Below are 19,791 nucleotides of genomic sequence, written 5' to 3' on the forward strand. Positions count from 1 at the left end.
AATGTATATTAATTAATTATGTATAAACACTGTTTGAAAGGATGGTATCTGATTAAACAAGAAACAAGGGTGACATATATAGAGGTAGTGTAATGAAAATGCACAGAATGCACCACTCATTGGCTAGAACAATCACATTTTACTGGGGAAACAAGATTGTACATAGTATCAATGGAAAGACAAAAGGTTGGTTTGAATGTAATACAATCAAAATTATGATTATATATATATATATATATATATATTAAAAAAAGCATCTTACACATCTTACAAAGACATTGGGATATGTAGTAAACATATCATGACCATACAATATTACAACAAATTTTTTAAATGCTAGCAGAAAATGTTTCTTCTTTGATTTTATTCACTTCCATAAGCGATGGAAACCCAGGGCAATTGCCAAACAGGAGAAGATGCATGCTGTAGAAAGTATAAAAACATTGCTATTCTGTAATCTTAACAGTGAGCAAAATCACATTGATTTAAAAAAGGTCAGTACAATTCTGACCATACTAAGCTTTTCAATGAAGTACAATTTAATAATGACAAACATATGCTTCACCTTAGTTTCAGTTAGTTCAGTACAGCCAGTGTCAAGTTTCGTACCAAACAATATAAAGATAGCCCACCAGCTTAATGGGAATCTCTACATACCTGCAAGATATCGGACAGTCTGAAGTTTGAGTGATTCCAGAAGAGTCTTCAATGAAGCCACTTCTATGTCAATTTTCTTAGTGGTTTCTACAGCACCGCTTTCAATTTCAGCATTCTAGACATCAGCAACATACTATGTTTAACCATCTATTTCTGATTATAATGAAATCTGACATTTTAGCTACTTTATTTAGATTTTATCAATATAGCTTTTCTTAAAATATTTTAAAAACATGTTTCCAACCTTCAAAACTATACCTTTTTGTGGAACTCTGTGTTGATCTCCATTAGTTTTTTCTCCTGCTCTGTAAACTGATGGATAAGAAACTGTTCAAACTTGCTGCATAAACATCTGATGTTAAATGTTCATGAATAAAACTATACATTTACCAACCATGTCTGTAACTCTGCTTCGCTCTAGATTGATGTCCAACTTGGCATCTGCTCGAATCTTTTGACTTTCCTCCTTTAACAAATTATTCCAACACACAGTACATAATATTTAAAGCTCCAGTAAAAGACATATGACTGACTGAAAACACTGATTATGAGCATGTTTATTTAGACGTATGATAATAAAATGAACTTTTTTATAATAAAAAATGATACTTACAAGTAACCTGTTCTTGATTTGTTCAAGTTCAATTTTCATTTTCTAAGCAGAAAAAACGGAGTCACTTTAAAGTCTAAGTACTCCAAAATGCTTCAAAAACAAATGAATGTATTCTGTTTTCAGCTGAATTTAGGTCTTAACGTAAAGAATGTACACTGTGAAGTTTATGATGTTCTCATTTATAAAGAATCCATAAGAAACCTTACTGCATTTTCAGAGCGCAAGTTGGCAAATTCACTTTTTTCCAGAATAACCATGTCCTTCCTAATAGAATCGAGATGAGACATAATTTGTTGCAGGGCAATTTCCTAAAACAGAAAGGACAATGAAGAATACTGTGCACATTTAATAAGTAAAACTGTTTTGAATGACAGCTGTTATTTCCTTTACCTGATGGGCTCCTGTGACCATATCTCTATACACAATGTCCATGTTGGCTGTTGTGAGAGTCACTAGTGCGGTCATAATCACCTCCGCTTGCTTCTTTTCAAATCCTTAACAAAACATTACATATACATATATATACATACATACATACATATACATATATACATACACACACACATTGCCACATTGCAAGTATTTGCTCATCTGCCTTTACACGCATGAGTTTGCATTACAAGTACATCCCATTTTTAATCCATAGGGTTTAATATGATGTCAGCCCACCCTTTGTAGCTATAACAGCTTCAACTCTTCTGGGAAGGCTTTCCACAAGTTCACGCGTTTCTGAGGTCAGACACTGATGTTGGACGAGAAGACCTGGCTTACAGTCACCGCTCGAATTCATCCCAAAGGCGTTTTATTGGGTTGAGGTCAGTCAAGTTCTTCCACACCAAACTCACTCATCCATGTCTTTATGGACCTTGCTTTGTTGTAACAGAAAGGGGCCTTCCCCGAACTGCTCCCACAAAGTTGGAGCATGAAACTGTGCCAAATCTCGTCTGCTGAAGCATTAAGAGTTCCTTTCACTGGAACTAAGGGGCCAAGCTCAACTCCTGAAAAACATCCCCACACCATAATCCCCCCTCCACCAAACTTTACACTTGGCACAATGGAGTCAGACAATTACCGCTCTCCTGGCAACCGGCAAACCCAGACTTGTCCATCAGATTGCCAGATGGAGAAGCGTGATTCGTCACTCCAAAGAACACGTCTCCACAGGCAGCACTTTACACCACTGCATTTGACACTTTGCATTGCACTTGGTGATGTAAGGCTTGGATGCAGCTGCTCAGCCTTGGAAACACACTCCATGAAGCTCTCTATGCTGTTCTTGAGCTAATTTGAAGGCCACATGAATTTCAAAGGTCTGTAGCGACTGACTCTGCAGAAAGTCATCAACCTCCGTACACTATGCGCCTCAGCACCTGCTGACCCCGCTCTGTCATTTTACGTGGCCCACCCATTTGTGGCTGAGTTGCTGTTTGTTTGCAATCGCTTCCACTTTATTATAATACCACTGACAGCTGACTGTGGAATATTTAGAAATTTAGAAATTTCATGACTGGATTTGTTGCAAAGGTAGCATCCTATCGTGGTGGAATTCACTGAGCTCCTGAGAGAGACCCACCCTTTTCAGAAATGTTTGTAGAAGCAGTCTGCATGTCTAGGTGCTTGGTTGTGGCCATGGAAGTGACTGGAACACCTGAATTCAGTGATATGGATGGGTGAGTGAATACTTTTGGATTGTATGTTTACCAGTGACTGAGCTGACAGGTCCTTCAATTGAAAGTAATAAGACAATAAGACCACCACTGACCACATCACATTATTTGGGAGCACTAGCACAGTAGTGGTATGTCAGTGTGTTGCCTTGGTACTACTACATCCAACATCCAGCATCCAGCAGTGTAGCTGGAGGTGTAAACACTGTATACTTAAGAGTTTGAATACAAATATAAAATTCAGCTTTAATGAACTCAGAAAACAAAGAACTTAGCCCTGCATTTCACAATAAAAGTCCCTGCAAAAGAAGTGAGTCTAAGGTTTTCTAATAGTCTAAATAAAAGTGATATACAGTAGTTTTCTCCCTGGGACTTTCCCTGGCCCTTTTCAATCACGAGGAAAAGTATGTGGACATACCATTCGCTTCCAGTTCTTTCACAAGTGCATGGCTGTCGAATGTCAGTTTCCTTTGCTCAAGAGGCGTGAGCTCCACTTTGCGTACATCATACGTCTTAGCCGTGCTTGTTAGATGGAGTCCTGACAAAAAACAAGTCTTTAACACACACTGACACACAGTATCCAGTCTAATGTGTAGAGATTAAGAGCACAACACAACTCACCTCTCTGATATTTACCCACTGCTGGACACTGAAGAGGTGATGAGGCATGCCGTCTGAAGAGACCAGCGCCGTGTCTCCGCACAACAGCCCCCCAACACACCATGATTCAAAACAAATAAACGACTTCCAGATTAGGTACAGTTACAGTCGCTGCTGAATCATGTGAAAAGCAAGCTAAAACAGTTCAGCCCGTAAACTTTTGAAAGTTACAGCTGTTTGAGGTGAAGTAGCGTTAGCGGACTGCTACTGCTAAGGGTACACGTTCTGCCTAACAAAGCTTTTCTTTAAGAATTAATCAACCTCGGGTCTGCACAGCCAGCACGTCCAACTCAGAGTTTTTCTCAGCTCAATTTTTACGGCGATTAACAAGTTTGTTTTGCTGTTTTGTTGGTGCCGTTTGGTGATTCTGCCGGAAGGAGGCGTTCCCTTTAGCAGCACCGGGCTTTTAAATAAAGTTCTCTTTATTTCGCTGCGCGCTGTCATGGCTGCGCCAGTGAGTAGGGAGAGCGGCTGGTTTGTGGCTCTATCTCTCGGGGTTTCCTTCATCAAATGTCTCCTCATAAATGCTTAGTAAGTGCGGTTTACTGAAACCCAGAAGAACCACAGCACCTTACGCTGTGTTTCCTCTTTGTAGACAGCCTGTCAGTCCGCTTTCTCTAGGAGGCTGAAGCCATCTGGTTGGAATCCACTGTTCGAGCTCCGTTCCACCTTAAATGGTGCAGCAGATATTATTACAACTGTAACTACTGTACCGTTTAAGGTGGAACGGAAAAATTCGAACAAGGAGCTGACTTCAGTTGTGTGCTTTCTAACGTCGGCTCATATTGGCAGAGATGTTTACTGGAGCACAGTTGTGTGAACCTTAACAAATCATTTTTATTTACGGTTTAACCTCCTGGATTCATAAACTGGCTGTAATGCGTCAAGTATACGTTTGACTGGTGCAGCTCCATAGCCTTTTCGACTTTTAATGTACCGTCAGTAATCAAAATGTGTAACTTGCTCAAACCACTTTATCACAGCCATTCCACAGATTTTGAAGTCCACCGGAACTGGCTCGCTGTCACTCACTCTCTGCCGGTGTCCCAGTGGTATTACGAGGTAAGTTTAAGGGCCTGTATCATAGAGAACCGAAGTTCCCTCATTGGTTTTTATAATAAATGTTGGATATTAACAGTGTTACAGTTTCAAAACTGTGTTTATGGTTTATATTTAAAAGCTAAGATACAAAAATAAATCTTTTTGCTGGTCACAAAAGCCAGTGAATATATTAACCTATTCAGTGTACAGCACTGTTCATGTTGAAGTTTTAAGGAGTGTTTCATTCTGCTCAGCCTTGAATGAGACACAATGCGGAGCAGCCAGTCAGTACAGAGATCCGATCCTTACGCTGTAGTGACAGAAGTGTAGGGGTTACGTCTTTATCGTTCAATGAAGGTGTTTCTTTTGGTCCCATTGCCACCGGTGTATAAAATCAAGCACCTAGCCATGCAGTCTGCCTTTACAGACATTTGTGAAAGTATAGGTCATTTTTATTTATATTTATATATATTTATATTTTATTTATTTATAGAGGCCAGGTTGAGATGGTTTGGACATGTGCTGAGGAGGAATAGTGGATATATTGGGCAAAGAATGTTGGAGATGGAGCTGCCGGGTAGAAGGAGAAGAGGTAGACCTCACAGAAGGTTTATGGATGTAGTGAAGGTGGAGCAGTTTGGAGATAAAGCCAGAGAGGCCAGGTTGAGATGGTTTGGACGTGTGTTGAGGAGGAATAGTGGATATATTGGTCCAAGAATGTTGGATGGAGCTGCTGAAGGAGAAGAGGTAGACCTCAGAGAAGTTTTATGGATGTAGAGAAGGTGGACATGGAGATGGTTGGTGTGAAAGTAGAGGAGGCAGTAGATAGGGCAAGATGGAGGCAGATGATCCGCTGTGGCAACCCCTAAAGGGAGCAGCCGAAAGAAGAAGAAGAAGGTCATTTTTATTTGAGTGGGGTACTGAAATATGATTCCGCAATTGCAACAAGTTAGTTTGCAAAATATCTTTCCTCATAGATATTCCTCAATCAGCTAGGTGTGGTATTGTTGTGGAAGCGTTTAGGAACCACAGCAACTCAACCACGAAGTGGCAGACCACATGAACTTGGTGTTGGATTGCAGTCTGGGTTTGGCGAATGCCAGGAGAACTTTACCTTCCTGACCTCACTGTGCCAACTGTAAAGTTTGAATAATGCTATGGAGTTGTTTTTCAGGGGTTGGCCTAGACCACTTTATCATCTTAATGTATCTGCATACCAAGACATTTTAAACAATTGTATGCTCCCAACTCTGTGTGAACAGTTTGAGGGAAGGCCCTTTTTCTGTTCGAGCATGACTGATTCCCAGTGCACAAAGCAAGGTCTGTAAAGGCATGGCTGAGTGAGTTTGATGTGGAAGAACTTGACTGGTCAGCTCAGAGCACTGACCTCAAACCCATCACACGCCTTTATGATGAGCTAGAATGGAGATTGTGAGTTCAGATTTGTGGAGAATCTGTTGTCGGTTCTGTATGAAGCCTTTTTGAAAAGGGTTCTGTATAGCACCAAAAATCGTTCTTCTATTGTTACAAGCCTGACATCCTAATAGCAGAAGAACCTTTTGGTGCTATATAGGACCCTTTTAAAAAAGGTTTTATATAGAAGCATCTCCTGCATATTCACCATCAATCTGAAGAACGCTTTCATGATGCAAAGAAACCTTTGATCATGCTAAGGGTTCTTTGGGTGTTCATGGTTCTGTATACAACAGTTTTCTTGACTAAGTAACCCTTGAAGAACCATTGTTTTTAAGAGTGTAGGTGTCCAAATAGTTTTGTCTATATAGTGTATATTAGTCCTAAAGACAGTAACAAAAAAGCCTGTTTAATTATAAGGATAAAGAGAGTTTAGAATTTGTTTGTGAAAAAAAAAACAAATATAAATAAATAAACCAATAAATAAATAAAATAATTTTGAACATTTTTGGTGAATAAAATCACACTAATGTCAAAAGGGGATAGGGGAGGGGGGGGGGTTGTAGGATATAGTCCCTTTTAATGTTCTTTACCTGGATTGATTAAGCTTGTATCCTGAATAACCAGCTCACTGCTTATGCACAGTCTACTAATTTATATCAAGTATAGCAAAATATCAAGATTTTGCCAGCCAGAGGACTGGAGGTTGTCAAAGTGTTTACATTTTTTTTTATTCGGTTGCTTATATGTGCATTTGTAGGCAACATCTGAGTGGACACTGGACTATCCTCCCCTGTTTGCTTGGTTTGAGTATGGACTGTCACATGTTGCCAGATACTTTGATAAGGAGATGCTGGTGGTGCAGAATTTGAATTATGCGAGCTCCGCCACCGTGTTGTTCCAGAGACTGTCCGTCATTGTCACTGATGTGGTCTTCATTTATGCAGTTAAAGAGTAAGATCATGTTAATCATATATTTCTTTGGTGCAGTGTTATTGTTACTACACAGTTGTATGCAAAGGTCTGGGCACCCCTGGTCAAATGATGTTTTGTATTGCATATATATCTACAGAGAACACTCGTTTCAATGTACAATTACTGCTTCTTTGGTAAATTTAACATGGCCGGGGGGTGGGGGGTTTCTCAAATGTATCATGTGCAAAAGTGATGGCACTTGGGTTATGTTTTACATTTTATTACTTTTTATTATGTTAAATAGAAATGATGCATTTAGAAAATCATCAAAACCTAAAATGTGGCGTGGACTTGTCAAACCTTTGCATATGACTGTTCCTCCTAATACAGTAAGTATGTGGAAGGAATAGAGTACTGTAGCTCCTTTACTGTTTTTAAAAAGATCTTGGCCACATAAATATTTTGTTCTTGACCTAATTCAAGATGATGTTTATATTAAAACAATGGGTTTATATCGATTATCATTTATCTCTATTTATGTGTACATAAATATACATATGCTACTGAAAGGTTTAATCATTAAGTTTTAACTGTTTCTAGATGTTGCAAATGTTTGCGAGAAGAGAAGGGGAAGGATCAGCTGGGAAAGCCGTCTTTCATCCTGGCTGCACTGCTGTTATGGAATTTTGGCCTTCTCATCATTGACCGTATCCTAAGAAAATGAACATACTCAATAATGTTACATAATTAAATGCTCTTAACTAATTGAGTACATGTTTTGACCTTGAATGGTGTCATACAGACATTCATTTCCAGTATAATGGATTCCTCTTTGGTGTACTGCTTCTGTCAGTTGCACGACATTTTCAGGTGCGGTTGTTCAGTCGGTTTAATTTCTTTCTTAACAAACCCATTTAGTTATTCATAGTTTGTAAATACATGCCAAACAAACTCTAATAAGAATTACAACATGATGGTTAAACTTTTTTGCAGAACAGGGTATTTCTGTAATTTTAGACCTCTAGTTATATGTTCGCACCAGATACAACAATAAATCAATGTTTATTTAATAATACAAACTTGAAAAATTTTTCTCTCTGGTGTGAGGCTCTCTTGTATAATTCTTTTCTTATTCTGGATGTTCTTAACATCTTTATACATGTATGATTAAACAGGGTAGACACTTGGAAGGGGCCCTATTGTTTTCCATCCTCTTAAATCTGAAGCATATATATCTGTATATTGCACCTGCCTATGGCATCTTCCTGCTCAGATGTTTCTGCTTCACTCAAAATAATGCAGGTATTTCTTTACCAGATTACTTTACACTGTCTCTTTTGCTCATGAAATTCAAGTAATCCTCCTAAAAAAACGCTTTGTTTCCTGTTTAGATGGTTCATTGCAATGGAAGAGTTTTAGCCTTTTCCGGTTAGTAGCACTTGGATCGATAGTCTTGTCCACCTTTGCAGCATCATTTGGACCCTTCATTATAATGGTATGTCGCCCTTCTGTGAAGGGTAGAACATTTTACAAAACCTCTTTTCTATGAATGTGTTAATAAAGTGTAGTATCGGTACTCAATTCCTTTTCTTTTTTTATAACTTTCTTCAAGGGACAACTTTCACAAGTCGTGTCCAGGCTCTTCCCTTTCAAACGAGGACTATGTCATGCCTACTGGGCACCCAATATTTGGGCTCTTTACAACATAGCAGACAAAGCTCTTTCCATCTTAGGTATGAAAAATCATTTTGGTGTTCCCTGCTGTTCGCAATTTGTAAATTTGCAATCAGAAGTTATGTCATTTGGTTGCAATCCCATACAGTGGTTATTGTTTTGTTTTGCATTTTTAAAGGTATAAAACTTAAGCTGCTTGACATTAACAAACTTCCCAAAGCCTCGATGACTGGGGGTTTGGTTCAAGAATTCCAGCACTCTGTTCTTCCATCTGTGTCTCCTTTAATGACACTTATTTTTACATTACTCTCAATCCTGGTGAGTATTTTCTTTGCAGATTCAAGCTCCTAAATAGTGTTTACACATGTTCATCTTGTTCTGTAATATGTTGCATATCACTGCTGTCGGGACAAAACCTCGTATCTCTATTTTTGTCATTTTTCAGTTTTTGACACAAAGTCAAAGTGCCTGTTGCCCTTTATGTTGTGTGAAAATTACATGATTAATGGACCAAAAAAATAAATTGGCTTTGAAAAAAGTGTTCCCATTGACTTATTTTAGAAGTAAAGAAGGTTTTTTTACTTTTCCTTTAAAGGTACAAGGTTTTCTTCTGAAAACAGCAATAATAATAGTTACTATAGGTTTCCTCAGTCCTGGCACTTGAATTGAATTCATTCATTATATACATTTACTCTATTTTAATTGTATTTTTCACTTTGCTACTCTGTTACTGTGTTTTTAATATGTGTTATCTGTGTCTGGTCTGTTTAGCTTTGTATTTGTGTGCATATACAGCTATACAGTGGTTTATATCATGCACTGTAAAGTAATACAATTACAGTGTGCTGTAGAGAATTTTAATTCAGAGTAGATAAATTTTCCACATTTAATCACCTTAATTACAGATGGTGGTTTTTACAAATGACAGTAAATAAGAGACTCTCAGAATTCATGAGCAAGCAAGAACTGAAGCACAGCTGTCAGCTAAAAACAAAGCAGGCCACCAATAACAAGATTTTCAGACAGTTAGTTTAGTAATCACTGTCTCTTTTGGACACTTAATTTTTTGAAGCTGCATGTAACCTGTTTGCTTGTCAACTGTTAACTATTTGCTCCTTGTAGCCTGTCTTGCTCAGTATGTGGAGGAGACCGAATGGAGCCAGAGGTTTCCTGCGCTCCATGGTTATCTGTGCACTTGGATCTTTCATGTTTGGCTGGCATGTGCACGAGAAAGCTATTCTGATGGCAATACTCCCTTTAAGGTAATCGCTTATCTTCATTTTTTATAACAAATGCTAGTCACACTTGTTGATTTGCTCACACACTCTTATATATTTGTCCAGTTTTCTTGCCGTTGAGAGTAAGGAGGATGCTAGGACATTTCTGATTCTCAGCACAACAGGCCATTTTTCTCTCTTTCCACTGCTCTTCACAGCCCAGGGTAAGCATTTGACTATGACACCTTCTCAATTCGAGATCACCTGACCTGTGCTGACTGTTTAGACATCTCGTCTTCTTTTTCCAACTACAGAGCTGCCCATCAAAATCCTTCTCATGCTGCTGTTTACAATCTTCAGTTTTGTGTCTCTGAAGAAGCTTTTCAGGTCTGTTCACTAGCTCTTCAAGTCAGATTTAAAAACTTGTCGGCAAAGTTGCAAAGTTATTGCTATTTTATGTACAAAACATATATATGTTTAAAATGTATTATTATTATTATTATTATTATTATTATTATTATTATAGATTTTTGCATTATAACTTGTTCTATTGGAATAATAGTGTTATACACTATAAATAGTGTTATATAATAGTGTTCTATATTATGGTATAAAATATATGTATATATGGTACAGTATAACACAGTATAGTAATAATGTTAAATGCTAAAGGTTTTATGTACAGAAGTTATGTAATATGATAGAACTGACTAATAACTTCCCTTATATAACTATTGTAACTTTACAAATAATCATTTTATATAATTATTTCATTTCATTATATTATGACATTATTTGAAAAAGTTTCAGTTTGAAAATAGTGCTGTATGTATATGATTAAACTCTGGCTGTTTTTTCTTTATCATCCAGTAAACATGGCCAGCTTGTGAACTCTCTGGAAGCTGCTTATCTTCTGGGCCTGGTTCCTCTGGAGCTCATCTGTGAGTTTATTTACCCGCTGACTTCCTGGCAGCACAAGCTGCCTTTCATCCCCCTGCTCCTCACCTCCGTCTACTGCGCACTAGGTGTGCTCTACTCCTTTATCAGACTCTACCTTTCAGTGCTGACTGCTGCAGACTCCAGAAGCAAAGCTAAAGCTCAATAAGTCGTGGAGGTTGGAGGTAATGTGGAAGGACGATTAAATGATGAGTATAAATTTGTGACCAAAAAGGGTACTTCAGGGCTTGCATTATAGAGGAGGTTGCTTTCAGGGAATGGGTATGAGTAATTGCTAACATTTTATGGGGTTGCAGAGTTTTTTTTCTACTGTGTGTAGTTTTTTAATTAAAGACTTTCTTTTTTTAAACCAGTTGAAAGATCTCATTCTTCATTCTTAATCACAAAGTTTGGCAAATATCTTGACAGCACCTAAGCATCGCTCCTGGTTATTATGATGAACATATAACACCATAAAGTATTTATTTATTTATTTATTCATTCATTATTTATTCTTAATAAGGCAACAACACAATGTATTGTGTTCGAGCTCAAGGAGGAAAAATTAATTTATGCATACTGCATGAAAAAATACAGATTTATTTATTTTGTCTTCAGGCTTTACAGGTGAAGAACAGTGAGTAACAATCACACCAAGAAAATTTGCCTTCGTAGATTATATTTCCTATACAGTTAAAGCATTGATTCAAATGCTTTGATTGAAGACACCTTTAGAACACAGTGAGTGATCACCCTTGCACTCTTCTGACAGTAGAAATACAGCTGCTTAAAAATAGTAATTAAGCAAGCTTGTCAACCAGACATCCCTCGGTGTTGTCTCGACAACTGTTACTGAGTAACTAAACAGGACATCAGAAAGATCAGCAAAGATGTTCCAATAGCAGTCTTGAGTTGATCAAGTGATTAAACTACTGCTAGTTTTAATGAGCTCTGAAGCCATACAAACTTGGAATTTTTGTTTAATGTACTTGATGAATTGAAAAAAATTGGGCACAGAGAAAAATTTCAGTCACTTTGACAAGAAGTCAGTAGGTCTATGAGCCGTGTTTGTGGATGAGGTGCGTCTGAACTTCACCACTGAACTATACATTTTTGGTGAGCATATGATTCATATATTTCATATGATTTTTTAATTTATTTATTTATTTTGTGGTGTTAACGTTAGTGTTAAAACCATAAATTATCAGTGCCCCAATTTTTTAATGCCATTTAAAAAAAATGCTGTTAACATTTTTTTTCCCTAGTTTGAACTTTTGAACCATCTGAAGTTCAAGCCTGAAGCCCAGCTGCATGCATGCTATTGCTACAACACTGCGACCACAGTCCTTTCTTTCAGATAGTGTTTTTCTTTTGTCTGTTTGGTTTTTTTTTTTAAGCTCCAAATTAGACAATTGTGATTAATTGCACTTACTTACACAAAATGGTGCGATTACTCATAATTACTTTAATAGTTTGGATTTTTGGTTCCTAAACATTGCTTTCATCAAATAATGAACAAAGTACCTACTCAAATTTGCATGGCTTAATATGTTATGTTAAAGCAACAAAGGCAAAAGAGGGCTCCCATGTACAAATATGCTTTGAGAAATTATGATCCTTTTTGTTTAAGTGATTTGATTTATTGTTTTGAAATTGTGGTGTTTTTACCTGAATTTGTCTTCTGCAATATTTCAAAATAAGCTTTCAGCATAGTGGAGATTGGTATTGGCATTGTTTCTAGTGAAGTTTAGATAGCAAAGGCAATATTCTGTCTTCCCTTTCTCTCTGTAAACCATTATACATTCTGATATCGCTACTTCTGAGTCCTACCGCTCATAGCAAGCCATTCCATTCAGTACAAATAAGGCGCTTACTGACATGGAAGTTGCCTAAGCACCACTTCTTCCAACTGTTCTTGGCAAACTCACCTCTGCCTTTCTTTAAAAAGCAGTATGTTCCTTTTAATTCATTCTCTTGTGAGTCTTGCCAGCAGTCTCCTTTGAACCTCTTAAAGCATTAGCAGATCAGTCTAGTGTACATCTCCAACCTGTCTCCCTCAAATTGTGCTTCTTGAAGGAACCTTACAGATTGAGCCACATACACCCTTTTGTCCAAAGAAAGTCCACTTACTCTCTGTGTTTGGTTTTCAAGTAAAATTGTGGGGGCTTTGTCTTTGTTTTCTGAATTGTCTTTGTGGTAAATCCTTATTTGCAGTTGTTTGGTTTCTGTCGTCCTTCAACTATGATGACTAGGACTGAAGTCAGGTCCATCGTTTTTCTCAGCATCTCCATAATGTCAGGGTGTCCTTTGGCTCCTTCAATGAACTCTTCAAGGGTCAGTTCACCTTGGAGGTAAAATGGAAGGTAAAGGTGTATTCAGGTCAGTAGACACAAAACTTGGTCACTTGTGAGCTTAGCTAGCAGCATTGTTGCGCTCGGATAAAACCATTGCAAGGATTCTGTCTTTAACTCTTAGGGGTTTTTGCCTGTTCTTACCTTCTCCATTGACATCAATTTTTTCAAATATAAGTGTAACCATTTCCTCTGGCACGACGTCATAGTTTCGTGTGATGTCCTGTATGGCCTGTTGTAAAGAACAAGACATGGCAGAAAAAAAAAAATCATGTCATAGATAACTTGATGGCAATTTGTTGTGTATTTGTCCTTTCATGTGTGCTGTACACTTAGCATGAAGAACCAAAATTGGTTCTTAGGTAACTTTTGGAATCAGACCTAATACTAAATCCGAGTAGCTTTTAAATAGCATTAGCATGATTTCTATATATAGAGGACGTCTGAGGTTGTGTGAGGTCAATCCAAGGCAATTGGAGAGGGATCAACTCTTGAGTGGGATTAAATCAGCTCATCTACAGAGTAAGTAGCGTCGCCCAGTTTCACCGGTGGTCAAACCGGTGACATTATTGCACAAATTATTAATAAACAATTGTATTGTAAAATCAAGATGCCTATGGACATCCAGAGAGGCCATGAGGTAGTCCTTTTTTTGGATTGTTATTTTGAGAGAACAAGTTAATTGTCTCATCTCAAGATAACAAAATTATCTTGATAAATAACTTCTCAGGATAACAACTTTGTTATTTCTTGTTAACTCAAAATAACGGTCCAGAGATGTATAGCAAGGGCTGTCTTTGTTGATTCTCTGTAGAGGTTGTTAGCTTATTTTCACTTTCTGTTAGTTTAATTTCACATGTAATTTGACCACAAACGTGTCCATGCTTCTATAATTTAATCAATGCTTTTGAGGTCTGATATGACCAATATAACGCATGATAAATATCCAGACGCTCTAAGGGTTTGATTCTTTTCTCTGCATTTACCGTGAATATTGTCTCCAGTTCATCCTTGTCAATTTTTCCATTGCCATCTTGGTCAAAAAGTTTGAAGTACCACTTTAGTTTTTGGTTGATTTCTCCCTTGAGCATCAGGCTGATGGCAGCAATGTACTCCACAAAGTCTATATATCCATCCTGAACAGAGAAGAGACAGATTTTATTAGCATTTCACCTTTATTCAAAATCTAACTAATACTAATAGTGGGACTGCACCATGACATCAAATGATATATCAAATGATATCAAATGATATCAAATCAGCATCTGCAGAGAATTGCAGAAAAAAAAATCTGATAAAAGTTTAGATGTGATTTTTATTTTTCAAATTGTTATTTGATAAAACTGGTATTTGTTGTGCTGATGAAGAGCAGAACATGTAGGTAATGCAGGATTATTGCAGTTTTATTCATTTTACTGCATTGAAACCTACACTGCAAGCAGTTGAACTAGTTTTCTTCAACTCAAAAAATGGCATTCATTGAAAGAATTCTTCATTCAAATGATTTATTTAGGTTGAATAAAACTAGTTAATTTAGTTACCACATGAAGTGATTTTATTTTCATTTTTTTTAGGTTGATCTAGCCATTTAAAAAAAACAAACAAACAAAAAAAAAACAGCGTTTTGAACAAAAAAAAAAAAAACAACAACGTAATGTTAAAGCTAATCCAGGTCAATGAGGTCCCCGTTTCTACATCTTATTAACAGTTATGTCATTGACTGGTATGTACATCAGTATCAATCTGCCAATCCTATGTTCTCACATGCCTGTCTAGTAGTACTGTGTGTTCTGGTGAGCTCTACATGTTCATTACTTTGTACATTCTTATGAATTTTCCATTCAGCAACGCTACAAGCAGTTCCATTGCTTACAATATTTCATTTATTCTGCAACTCTACTGTTTATTTGTTTTACAATCAGTAAACTTGTTTACTTAATACCACACATGTCCTTTATGCTGTTCTTGATTATGACAAGACCCAAAAGGCTTAAAACAAGGGCTTATGAATGTATAATAATGATGGCAACTCTTAACTCTCTATTATGTCTGTATATACCATATTTGGTTTTAAGAGGGACATAAATATTATTTTATATTATATATAATTGATTAAATTCTTAACTTCTAGTAAAAGGTATTGTGTGTGTGGTTAAAAAGTTAATGTTTAAAATGTGAGCCACCACATTTTGGCTCCCACAATTTGGCACCCTACAACAAAGATTAGGCACCCAAACTTCAAATCAAATAGATTGACAAAGCAGATTTCAGCTGTCTGCTTGGAGGATTGTTTCAAAGCATTATTCAGCTCATTCATGTACCAACTTAAACTTGCTGCACATCTGCTAGTTTAGTGCTAAGAATGTCATTATTTAATACTGAGTTTTATCTTAATTCTCAACAGTCCGTGCTGAGTTGATCCTAGCAATGCATTTCATTGTCTGGCAGTACTGGTAGGGTTCCCCTTTACTAGACTCTGATATTGATCATTTTACACCCATGACTCATGAGTCACATCTTATTCTATGGATGTGACTCATGAGTCATGGGTGTAAAATATAATTCATTTAGCCCGTCAGTGTTCCATAAATAATCTTTTGTTTCCTCCATTCATTATTAAATTTTAAAACATTGCCAAAACAGCTGCCATTTTCAAATTCGGAAAAAAATTGCGATGTTTTCTTCATACACTGATGATATATAACATTTGTAATTGACATTATTTAAAAGAACGAAACAAAGACAAGGTACAGTACAAAGTAGTCCTTACCCCATCCATGTCGAATGTGATGAAGACCTGGTCCACATAACTGTTGGCGTCCTCATTCATGCCCTGCAGTCCCAGGATGGCCTTCAGCTCAAAGAGTGTTATCAGGCCTGATGGGGACTCTTTCATGAACTTGTTGTACCAGTGGTGCATGTCCTCGGCCAGAATGTCATCCAGGCTTGCATGGTTGTTACCCATTGCTGCACCGTGCTACACCGAGGAAACTTCTCTTTCCTCACCTGCTGCCTGGTGGTCTGCTCCTTGTGGATGTTCCTGCTCCGAGATTGTTAAAATTCCTTTCAGGTGCTCTCAGACAAGGCCAGTGTCCAGGAGCCCTGCTGACCAGCCACACCTGGACAGTGCTGTCTGCAGACTGGCCGCTTCAGCGGGCTCTAGAACAAGAATCTGCCCATCTAAACCTCTTATGTCTACATACTACTAAAAAGGGCTAGTTGCTTAAAATAACTCTCTGTAATTGGATAATTGGATAATTGGCAGCCTTCTTGGGCTGAATGCCAGAACATACAGAGTGCTTGTTTTAAAAGAATCTCTGGCACAGAAAAGAAGAATACTTATGCAACCTGTCCTGAGCTCACCTGTCATGTTCTGCCACTGCAGGGGAAAGTGTAGAAGAGGTCACTTGATGCTGCTCTTTATGGAGATCTGTGTAGTTCAGTGCCATTGAAAACCAATAAATAGACAATAAAAGGCTTGTAACATTAAGTAACTACATCAACTGTTTTCCTTCAATTAATTCAAATTGCTCATTGTAAGTATGAGCAATAATTAAATAAATTATTATTAATAATAATAATAAACAATAAAAATAATATGCACATTGTTATTAAATAATAACTAATTATTATGGATCATGTATTGACACTTATTCTAAACACATGGGTTTTTGTTTGTTTTTACAGATAGCCCACTTATTTAAATCTAAAAGGTTGGACAGAATAAAATTAGAAACCAAATGACTGATGATGCCGCGACCCTGACGGAGAAGCGGCTTAGAAAATGGATGGATGGATGGATGACTGATGATGCAAAAAAAAAAGCTGGACTGGTTCATTTTTTAATAATATTATTAATATATGGTTTTTGGAAGAGCTTAATTAGTAGGGCACTAAGAAAGAAAGACATTTTAACTGTGTCAAGAATGATAAACAGAGCCTTACTAGATCCTAAAATGACAAGTCAAAATTCTTCAAAAGTTGATTCATTTTATTTGCTTCTTGATGGGAATTATTAAAATATTTGATCAAAGTTTAAAAAATTCCCATTGGTGAATTGTTGTTAATTTGTAAATACTTTTTTTTCTATATAAAATAACAAAAGATGCTAACATGGCAAGTGAATCCAATCTGTTGTGGTAGTTCATATGCAACTTATATGCAGTTTATCAGTTAGTATGAATAAAAGCATATAGGACCAACCAGTAGGATGTGACAAATTAACCAGTGCCACACCAGTCAGATCAGTTACCATTTGCAGAGTGGAGAACTCCCGATGATGATGCTTAGTCCAGAATAAAAGGCTACACTCTTGAGGCGTGTGAAGTTTGTGAGTCAGCTATGTGCTGATTACAGTAAAGTGGATTAAGGCACTGCAGTTCCTCTGGCGCTTTCAGAGCTGTAATGTGTAACTGTGAATTTCACTGCCTTCTTATGCTTCTGCTGTTTTATTAAATTTGCTGTACAGTGCTTTTCTCTGGAGATTATACAGGCTTTGTAATTGAAACGTGTCAGCAATGTGTGCACTTTAAGGCAGTTGAAGTTACTAATAAGAAGGGGTGTCTGGATACTTGTGGACATTTAAAATTTCACATACAAATATTAAAGTGCTAATAGAGGGCATTGTGGACGATGGAAGGTAAATTAAGGGGTTTTGTGCATTGCACAAGCCATGAAAGTGAGCCTTCCAACAGTGTGTGCTAACCAGCCTACAGAGCCAATCAGACAGTAAAGGGGCAATACGATTATTGACCTAAATCAATTAGTAAGGAGTGAAGATAGAATGAAAAAGATCTCATAAATGAGTTAAAAGGCTCAGGGTATGGAGAACATGCAAAGCTACAAAGAGATGATGATGTGATCCAGAGTAGGAGAGATTGATTACATTGATTATGACTTTATCGTAATTGAATCATAATTTAACAGAACTTTCAGGAGGAATGTTGCTCTGTTTCTGTTTGAATCTGAGGATTTTAATGTAAAATTGATGTTTGGTCCTTTTTGTTTCTCACAGTACACAGACAGTGTTGTAGCTTTAGGAGCCCTTTGATTGTGGACTACAAACATTTTAATTTCTTTTCATTTCTGATTATGTTGTCCTATTCAGCCATGACATCACCGTTACGACACCGTTCAGAGTTCTCTGAAAGACGGATCATGCCTGGAAGGACACTTTATCCACTTTAATCCCTTCACTCTTGGCTTTATATCTTTTGAATTAAGTCTCCAATTAATCACCTCTTCACTTGAATCTCTATCAAATGTTTTCTGGCTCTGATTCACATGTCCATGCGTGAGACAGCAGACCACAACCTGCAACTTGGCTTTTTTTATGTAGTTATGAAGGTATGAGGTTCTTATGAAGTTACGTAGTAAAATGTGCTTCAGGTCATCTTTTTGTTTTCCCATCACAACAAACAGATCTTGGTCAAGATTCACCTTGAAGGTCATTTCAACTTTTTAATTATAAGCTTGTTGTAATTTTTAAATTATTTTTATTATTGTAAAAACACACACCGTTTTTGCAGCTTAATTTACATAAACCTATGGAAATGAATGGTATGCACATTACACGCTACATGAAACACTTTTATTTAAAAAAAACAGTGAAAATTCAATTTGTACATTTTGTACATTTAGTCCTTACATAAGTCCTTAAGACGCAACTTAATCCATAAGAAATACAGGATCGATGATTGACAAAATACAACAGTTGTGAGCTTGGCTGAAATTGAGATATTTATACTTGATTAAAAATAGATATTCATCAAAATAATTAAAAATGAACTATAATAACTCCATAGTAAGTTCACTTTGGGTACAGTATACAGTGGATAATTGGATATGGTACAGTATTTAGGTACTGTGCTTTTTTTTACCACTACTTTCTTTCAAGTGCACAATGCTTGTATTTTTTCACCACTGTCCTATACTGACCTTTTATCTACGCTCTTTGTCCATTTTATCAGGTCCACTTACCATATAGGAGCACTTTGTAGTTCTATAATTCCAGACTGTAGCTCATCTGTTTCACCCTCTTCTTCAGTGGTCAGGACCCCCACAGGACCACCACAGAGCAGGTATTAAATAGGGGGTGGATCACTCTCACCACTGTGTGTTAGTGTTTGTTGTGCTGGATCTATAAATATCAGTGTCTTTGAGTAGAGATTCTGGGATGAAATACTTTTTTCTTTTTAACCTTATCTTCTTGGGACAGCGCTGCATGTTCACTGGGCTCTGGAAGCTGTTCAGCGGTTTTTAGCAACTCTCTATTTGTGTCCTTAAGGCAGTTTTGTCTTGTGTGGAATGTCTTCATGGCTTTTACAACTGTCCCCTTTCCCCTACTTTTCCCCTTTAGATATTTTTCAGTGTTTTTTGCAGACTAGCGCAACTCCACAGCTTTCACAATGCACTTCACATCTAAATGTGCAAATATTCACATATCATTAAAGTAGCAGTTACTGTTTAGCATGACCATACTGAAAATATATACACAGAGCTGGCAATTTATTAGTTACACCTACCTCATATCAGAAATTATAGAGGTCTCTAGGGTTACTGTCATAGACTGTAGTCCACTTGTCCATTGTAAAAAGCCTCTAATATAAATTCAGACCATCTTTCAAATGTCTTCAGTTCTGCTGCGC

General features: G+C 37.1%; 3 protein-coding genes across 3 annotated transcripts; 1 reads left to right on the forward strand and 2 right to left on the reverse strand.

Moving 5' to 3' along the window:
- Positions 1 to 151: 151 nt before the first annotated feature.
- ccdc90b (coiled-coil domain containing 90B) lies at positions 152 to 3,987 on the reverse strand. The gene is made up of 9 exons (XM_017719889.2): positions 3,559 to 3,987; positions 3,356 to 3,475; positions 1,661 to 1,764; positions 1,477 to 1,578; positions 1,271 to 1,312; positions 1,052 to 1,123; positions 916 to 969; positions 658 to 772; positions 152 to 423 (listed from the first exon to the last, which is right to left on the reverse strand). The coding sequence occupies exons 1-9, from the start codon at positions 3,659 to 3,661 to the stop codon at positions 368 to 370; spliced, it is 768 nt and encodes a 255-aa protein (XP_017575378.1). The 5' UTR covers positions 3,662 to 3,987; the 3' UTR covers positions 152 to 367.
- A 51-nt stretch (positions 3,988 to 4,038) lies between these two features.
- alg8 (ALG8 alpha-1,3-glucosyltransferase) lies at positions 4,039 to 11,166 on the forward strand. Its single transcript, XM_017719888.2, has 13 exons — positions 4,039 to 4,128; positions 4,581 to 4,659; positions 6,812 to 7,005; positions 7,567 to 7,673; positions 7,769 to 7,836; positions 8,142 to 8,268; positions 8,358 to 8,461; positions 8,579 to 8,699; positions 8,819 to 8,958; positions 9,763 to 9,902; positions 9,984 to 10,081; positions 10,172 to 10,244; positions 10,728 to 11,166. The coding sequence occupies exons 1-13, from the start codon at positions 4,040 to 4,042 to the stop codon at positions 10,960 to 10,962; spliced, it is 1,575 nt and encodes a 524-aa protein (XP_017575377.1). The 5' UTR covers position 4,039; the 3' UTR covers positions 10,963 to 11,166.
- A 1,580-nt stretch (positions 11,167 to 12,746) lies between these two features.
- On the reverse strand, positions 12,747 to 16,307 carry guca1d (guanylate cyclase activator 1d). Its single transcript, XM_017719872.2, has 4 exons — positions 15,915 to 16,307; positions 14,131 to 14,280; positions 13,289 to 13,376; positions 12,747 to 13,137 (listed from the first exon to the last, which is right to left on the reverse strand). The coding sequence occupies exons 1-4, from the start codon at positions 16,107 to 16,109 to the stop codon at positions 12,998 to 13,000; spliced, it is 573 nt and encodes a 190-aa protein (XP_017575361.1). The 5' UTR covers positions 16,110 to 16,307; the 3' UTR covers positions 12,747 to 12,997.
- Between the last annotated feature and the right edge of the window lie 3,484 nt (positions 16,308 to 19,791).

This window comes from Pygocentrus nattereri, chromosome 16 (genome assembly GCF_015220715.1).
Source record: "Pygocentrus nattereri isolate fPygNat1 chromosome 16, fPygNat1.pri, whole genome shotgun sequence".
In the NCBI taxonomy this organism is placed as follows: Eukaryota; Metazoa; Chordata; class Actinopteri; order Characiformes; family Serrasalmidae; genus Pygocentrus; species Pygocentrus nattereri.

What these genes read in the sequence shown, in the direction of transcription:
- ccdc90b (XM_017719889.2), bottom strand. Translation starts at nt 3,661, where the DNA reads ATGGTGTGTTGGGGGGCTGTTGTGCGGAGACACGGCGCTGGTCTCTTC. An exon ending in GAAAGAACTGGAAGCGAATG is followed by an intron (nt 1,765 to 3,355) that starts GTATGTCCACAT and finishes TGTTTTGTTAAG; the next exon opens with GATTTGAAAAGAAGCAAGCG. An exon ending in GACTGTCCGATATCTTGCAG is followed by an intron (nt 424 to 657) that starts GTATGTAGAGAT and finishes TACTTTCTACAG; the next exon opens with CATGCATCTTCTCCTGTTTG.
- alg8 (XM_017719888.2), top strand. Translation starts at nt 4,040, where the DNA reads ATGGCTGCGCCAGTGAGTAGGGAGAGCGGCTGGTTTGTGGCTCTATCT. An exon ending in TGTCTCCTCATAAATGCTTA is followed by an intron (nt 4,129 to 4,580) that starts GTAAGTGCGGTT and finishes ACTTTATCACAG; the next exon opens with CCATTCCACAGATTTTGAAG. An exon ending in ATGGCAATACTCCCTTTAAG is followed by an intron (nt 9,903 to 9,983) that starts GTAATCGCTTAT and finishes ATATTTGTCCAG; the next exon opens with TTTTCTTGCCGTTGAGAGTA.
- guca1d (XM_017719872.2), bottom strand. Translation starts at nt 16,109, where the DNA reads ATGGGTAACAACCATGCAAGCCTGGATGACATTCTGGCCGAGGACATG. An exon ending in AACTGGAGACAATATTCACG is followed by an intron (nt 13,377 to 14,130) that starts GTAAATGCAGAG and finishes TCTTTACAACAG; the next exon opens with GCCATACAGGACATCACACG. An exon ending in AATTGATGTCAATGGAGAAG is followed by an intron (nt 13,138 to 13,288) that starts GTAAGAACAGGC and finishes TTTACCTCCAAG; the next exon opens with GTGAACTGACCCTTGAAGAG.